At 50.2% G+C, this 6952-nt stretch overlaps 1 protein-coding gene across 1 annotated transcript; it reads right to left on the bottom strand.

Annotated features, from left to right (window-relative positions):
• Positions 1 to 298: 298 nt before the first annotated feature.
• Positions 299 to 6250, bottom strand: FSCN3 (fascin actin-bundling protein 3; the record flags this gene model as incomplete). The annotated part of the gene is made up of 6 exons (XM_084229595.1): positions 299 to 504; positions 871 to 1041; positions 1760 to 1919; positions 4152 to 4270; positions 4607 to 5303; positions 6107 to 6250. 6 exons carry the CDS (start codon positions 6248 to 6250, stop codon positions 299 to 301), a joined length of 1497 nt encoding a protein of 498 aa, XP_084085721.1.
• Between the last annotated feature and the right edge of the window lie 702 nt (positions 6251 to 6952).

The following is a 6952-nucleotide window of genomic DNA, read 5'->3' as shown; positions in this document are numbered from 1 at the left end:
TTCACCAGAGCCAGAGGGAAGAACAGAGCAGACAGAGTGACGAAGTACACTGCTGAGGGGAGCAGCGGGCGGCAGGAGAGGTCTGCTCGCCATGTGGGACCCTCGCCCGGTGGCCAGGGATCGAACCGGTGCTGCAGAGGCTGCGGGCAGCTTCGCAACCCAGCGCTCAACCCCTGCGCCACTGGGGAGGCCCTTGATTAGGTTTTGGTTGAGCTCACAGGCCTCCCAACCACCTCCCGTCTCCTCTCCCCCTCAGGTTCCCGCTCTCCCACTCCAGGCCCTTCCCCACTTTGCTTACCTAAAATTCCCAAATACACTCTTTGGTTATGTCTTGGCTGTCTGCCAACAGAGTGCCACTCCGGTCTGATCTCAAGTAGAAGCCGTTGGGAGCGAGCACTGTGAGCAAGTTGCTCCCCTGAAGCTCTATACAAAAGTTGAGGGCAAACTTTCCCCAAGGGCGGAAGGTGCCAAAGGACGTTATTGACCAGAAGGATCCACCCTGTGCTGGGGAGGGAAGAGCTCTGGTTGGTGGGCCATTTGGGAGGGGAGGCCTCTGAGTTGACCGGGGTGTGGGGCAGGTGAGGGTAGAGGGATGACGAGGGATGGGGAGGCAGGTGGGGGGACACATCCCCCTCCTTGACGGGCCTTCCCACCTCATTGGCAGCCTTCTCCACCTCCACAGAAATGCAAGAGGACCAGTGGGGACTCTGCTGATTTCTACTCTGTCAACTCATGCTAAAGTGTGAAAACAAACAGAACCCTGTTTTTCCTACTATGATCAGCAGGCCCTGAGGGGCAGACCCTGACATCTGGGATAGGGCTAAGGTGGGGGCTAGATGGGGGACCCCGGGGTGAAGAGGAGCTACCCACCCTGGAAGTGGTAGATGCCCTGGCGGCAGGGTAGCAGGTGGATGCAGTCAGGGTGATCCATGTTGCACTGCAGGAGGTCGTGTTCTGACGAGGTGCCCACGTACCCATAGCGACCTCGCAAGGCAATGAAAGGGCGGTTGGTGAATCGAATCCCGAATTCCTCATTTGGGCCTGGAAGAAAAAGGAAGGCGTTATCTAGATAAGCTGCTTTCCCAGATGGGAGCAGGAGTGGGGACACTAATCGCAGAAGGGTGTTGTTGACATGTTAACATCTAATGAACATCTACACCGACTTTACGCGAGGTGCTAGTCATATTTATAAAAAGCTTCTGGTACAGGGTGGGGCCCAAGAAGTTTTCATATTCTTCCTTCCTTTTTTTTTTTTTAAGATTTATTTATTTTTATACAAGATCTGAGATATAGGCCAGAGGCGCCGGGAGGGTGAGAGGATTCACCAGAGACAGATTGGGGAGCAGAACAGGCAGACAGACCAAAAGCACTGCTGAGGGGAGCAGTGGGCGAGACAGGAGAGGTCTGCCTTGCCATGTGGGAATCTCCCTGGCTGGCCAGGAATCGAACCGATACTGCAGAGGCTGCGGACAGCTTCACAGCGCTGCGCTCAACCCGCTGCACCACCAGGGAGGCCCTCTTCCTTCCCCTGATATGTGTAAATCTAGTCCTTGTGATAACCCTGTGAGGCAGGCCAATTGGATAGCCCCTTCATTTTCACATATACTAAAACTAGAACTTGAAGAGGGAGCTTGCCTGAGTGATGACAAAAATTCAGTGGCTCAGCAAGCATATGGCCCTCAACACCAGTGTTCTTGCTGTCATATCCCAGCTCCCTCTCAAAGGATCCCTGACTTGGAAAGGGGGCTGCTCTGCCTACCTGGAATGCTGGCATTGGCCATCAGCAGACCACCAGCTACGATACTCAGGAAACGGCCGTTGGGGGACTGCAGGATGAGCTTGCCACAATTCCAGTGCATGCGGAAGAAGGTGTCAGACTCCATTGGGTGACCATCTGCCATCACAGTCCTATGGTGCCTCTGGAGCGAATATTCGGAAGAGGGACAGGAGAAATAATCTCAGACTTCTTCCCATCATTTTTTTTTTTAAAGATTTACTTATTTATTTACACAAGCACTGGGTACAGTCAGAAGCGCGGGAGGGTGAGAGAATTCACCAGAGCCAGAGCGGGGAGCAGAGCAGGCAGAAGGACCGAAGTACACTGCTGAGGGGAGCAGCGGGCGGCAGGAGAGTTCTGCGCGACATGGGGGACCCTCCTCCGGTGGCCAGGGAGCAGCCGGGGATCGAACCGGCACCGCAGAGGCTATGGGCAGCTTTGCAACCCAGCACTCAAGATGGGGAGGCCCCTCTTCCCATCATTTTTATTCCTAGACTCTCCATACTTCCCACCCCCCAGCATTTTCTTTTATTCTTCCAAGCATGCTTTATGGATCCTTTTTTGAAAGATCTGTGGTCTAGCTCTGCCACTAGCCCAGTCCATGCTGTGCCCAGAGCTTAGTGTTAAAAAGGGACCTGGTATCCATAGGGAGAGAAATGAGCCTTGGTCCTGACTCCCAACCAAATCATTTCAAAAATGGATCACAAACATAAAAGTGAAAGCAAACCTATAAAACATTTAGAAGAAAATACAGGAGAATCATTTAAAAAATGGATCACAGACATAAAAATGAAAGCAAAGCTATAAAGTATTTAGAAGAAAACACAGGAGAAATTCACTGCAACTTTGGGGTAGACAATGATTTCTTGAGACCTAAACACACTAACCATTTGTTAAGTGGACAATGGATCTCACCAAAATTTAAAACTTGTTACTCATTGGACTATTGGTCCAATGTAAAGACAAACTACCCATTGGGAGAAAATGTATTATGAATATATGTATGAATATAATACCTACATTTGGCAAAGGGCTGAACTTTAGAACAAATAAAGAACTCTTACAATGCAATTATATTGTCAAAAGATTAAAATAGGGCCTCCCCGGTGGCGTGGCGGTTGAGCGTTGGGTTGCGATGCTGCCTGCGGCCTCTGTGGCGCCGGTTCGATCCCAGCTGCTCCCCGGCCACCTGAGGAGGGTCCCACATGGCGCGCAGACCTTTCCTGCCGCCCACTGCTCCCCTCAGCAGTGTACTTAGGTCCTTCTGCCTGCTCTGCTTCCCGCTCTGGCTCTGGTGAATTCTCTCACCTTCCCGCGCTTCTCACTGTACCCAGTGCTTGTATAAACAAAACAAACAAACAAACAAATAAATAAATAAAACCTGCCTCTATAAAAAAAAAAAGATTAAAACATACACCTCAAAGAAAAAATATAAATCATCAATAAAGACATGCAAAGATGTTTGACATTATTGATTATAGGGGAAATGCAAATGAAAGCCACAATAAGATACCACCACATACCCACAAAAGTGGCTAAAATGAAAAAAAAAAAAAACCCAAATGTTGGAACAGTTGGTAAGGATGTGGAACAATTATAACACTGATAATATTACTGTCATACATAATGTGTCAGAGTAGTCCTAAATGATTACAATTTACCATGTTAAAAAGGTACTGTCACTTTAGAAATGTTTAAACAATGTTTGACATATTTTTATGAAGTGAAACACATTTCTCATATGATCCATACGATCTAGTAATTCCACTTCTAGGTATTTACCCAAATAAACGAAAAGACAGGCCTGTAAAAATAGTTGTACATGAACACAGTATGAATATTATGGAACACTACTCAGCAATAAAAAGGAATGACCCTCTGATAAGACCTGCAATAATGCGAGTACATTTCAAAACTGTTATGCCAAGTGAAAGTATAAATATCACACATATTGGATGAGTCCATTTATATGAAATTCTAGAGTGGGCAGATCTAATCTATAGCGACAGAAGATAGATGGGTGGTAGTGTGTGGGGGTGTGGAGAACTGACTGCAAAGGGGCAAGAGGGAAGTTCTGTAGTGATGGAAATATCCCCAGACTTGTGATACAGTTGCAATATGGTTGCATGTTTGTTAATTCTCAATACATTATACACTTAATTTGGATACATTTTATTGCCTATAAATTGTGCCTCCATAAAGTTGATTTGAAAATAAAAGAGACCCTATTGGATGAAAATGGGCCCATTTGATGAAAATGAATGTTGATTGACAAAGGTCTCCATAGTTGGCTTCAGCACCTGCTCATCTGCCTTGAAGGAGGCCCGAGTGGGTCTCAAGGGATTAGCTCCCGGATTATCTCAGAAGGTCTCACCTGGGCTAGGTAGCAGCCATTTGCTGAACGAAGCTGCAAGGTGGGGCTCTCACTGTCACATTCAAACTGGAACATGGACATTGGGGTTAAGTGCTCAGAGGCAGCATATACCTCAACACCTGCAGAGAAAGTACTTGTCAGAAAAAGGCTGAGTCTGGCCTCATCCTCTGTCTCAGTCCCTCCACCACCCTTTCTGGCTGGGGTTCCCTCAGCTTTCCCTCCTCAGCCTTCAGCCCCTTCTACCGAACCATAGTAGCCTGGAAAAGGCCTGGCCATTTTCCTCCAAAGCCCATGTCCCTGCTTTCCACCCTTCTCCATGGCACAGGAGAGCCTCTTGAGACTCCAGGATCTTCCCTATCAGCAGGTTCAAAGATCCTCACTGATCCCAAACCCATTTTCCCATTTCAGCAGTCAGCAATCCCTCCCTCCACAGCGGTGCTGGCACCAGCACTTGCCATAAATGACAGAGATGAACTTGCGAGTCTTTGACCTGAGGCTGACCCAGGTAGGACAGTGTCTGAGGATGAACCATTCCTCGCCCCTTCGGGGATTGGAGCCCATTCCCAGGAGCACACGTGCCCCCTGGGGATACAGCATTCCTCCCTCTCCATCACTCAGTGCCACGAGCCCTCCAGGCCGCACTTGCATGTGAAAAGCTGTCTGTGCCGAGGGCTGTGAGACCAGCCGGTCTACGTGAGACACAAAGTAGTGTGTTGAGGTCTCCAGGTGGTAGCATCCATCTTGGAAATGCAACAGGAAGCCACATTCCTCCAGGTAGGGAATAGGCGCGTCCACCCAGACGCGGCCCACCGTGGGGTCAGCCCGCACATAGCAGTGGGTGCAGGGGCTGTAGAGGATCACGTGGACATGCAGGGCTGGTCGGGGTGTCCACAAGTGGTAAGCCGAGAGGACACGAGAGTTGCAGAACACATCCTCGCCATCAGACTCCAGATAACGACCACTGATGATGCACTGTAGGGTCCACTTGCCATTGCGATGGAATCGGAGCAGAAAGCACCCATGGTGGCTGGCCTTTGGCCGACCGTAGCAGAGAGAGCCATCTCCCTCGCACAGAAGGTAGAGACCCTGCAAGCTCCTGAGTCGTACTATGGCCTGTGTCTCGTGCTCATTGCTCACCAGGACCTCCCATGTCTAGAGGCGTAGGAGGGAGAAGTGGGACATTAGTCCAGCCTAGTTTGACACTGAGTTCACCCAACACCTTCTTGGAGACCAACCACCTTCCTCTCCACAGTGGCCTCCTTGTTTCAGCTCTCCCATGCTCCCAATAGTAAAGATTTCAGGGTTCCTCTGCCACAGGAAGTATAGGGTTTCTCAAGTTCCTAAGAGAAGCTCTAGATGCCCACCTCCTCCAGCTAACAGGAGGCAAACCTCTCTTCCTTGACCTTTTCCTTCAACACCTAATTTTTGAAGACATGATTTGGCAGAAGTAAGACATGAGGTCTTACTTTCCTCCTCATTATAGCTCCTGGAGAGCACACTCACTCAACATGGCCATCCCCAAAGGTCACCTTCCCAACAAGGCAGACCTGGGCTCCAGCAGTGAGGGTGGGAGCCCAGAAAGTGGAGATGCTATTGTCTGGTTAGCTGTTACAAGTGAGAAGTCCTACTCTGCCTCCCTCTGTAGTACCATCTTAGGTGCTGGGATGTGGGTAAGGAGCAGCCTGAGAAAGACAAGGCAGCAAGATCAGGGCTGAGGAGTTACCTTATGGAATAGGTTGAGAGATGGGGAGATAGAGCCATGGAGACCTGTGCACAAAAACCTGGGGTAGAAGGGTCTTGACCTGGCAATGACTGAGGCTAGGAAAACCATTAGTTTGGGAATGCACATCTGTGTGACTCCCCCAGCCCCATACACACACACACACATACACACACACACGTGCACACAGGAGAACCTGCCACTGGGAAACTGGTTCCAGTATAGGTCAGCTTACCTGTCTCCGGCCCAAACCCTTCGCAGTAGCAGTGACTGTACCCTTATATGTATCAAAAGTTAGGTAATTTCCTGCCCAGCTAATGAGTCCAACCCTTAGGTCCTCAGCCTTGGGTTGTCTTTGCGTCCACTCCACCTCATCCATGGGACCGGCACCACAGGTGATGACTCCCTCCGGCCCAGCCTTCCCCCCAGTGGTGAGGTCTCACAGGCCATAGGGCCTGAATAAAGGCCCAAAGTGCCCACTGGAAGACGTTCCCAGAGGGAACTTCCCAGGCAGACTGGCCCAGGCTCAGTGCCTCTGTGACCCGGGCGCATTGTGACTGTGAGGGCTGCGGCTTATCCCACCAGCAGGGAAAGAGCACTGGCCCGGCAAGGCAAGATTAATCCATGACCCAGAGCAAATGGGTCCAGGGCCTCTGGCATTGACTTCCCCAGGCCACTCCAGGCACAGAGGAAGGCTGAGCTAAGACTGGGAACCAGAACTTCAGCTGGGATTCAGGCAAGCCCCTCCTTTTCCTGTTTCTCATTTTAACAACCTCTTTCCTCCCTAGGAAGTGGGTTAGGCCTGGCCACCTTGCAGCTCAAGCGTTTCTGGAACCCAAGATAGCCAAGGAAAATATGTTAATGCTTACAGCCCTTGGGAGAATGAGATCAAAATGTCTCAGAAGATGCTTTTCAGGGAGAGTGAGGAAGCCCTGGACAGGTAATGACAATGGGCAAGGGTCGAATTACTCACATTCATGAGAAAGGAGCACAGCCTAGGTGGGGAGAACACGGGCCCCAGACCTCATCCCCAGTGGCACTGCTGCTGGGCGGTCGGCCAGCCCCATGTCTAAGGATCCCA

Source organism: Talpa europaea, assembly GCF_964194135.1.
Source record: "Talpa europaea genome assembly, chromosome: 3".
In the NCBI taxonomy this organism is placed as follows: domain Eukaryota; kingdom Metazoa; phylum Chordata; class Mammalia; order Eulipotyphla; family Talpidae; genus Talpa; species Talpa europaea.
The sequence above is the reverse complement of the archived record's forward strand: the minus strand, read 5'-3'. Positions and strand labels throughout refer to the sequence as shown.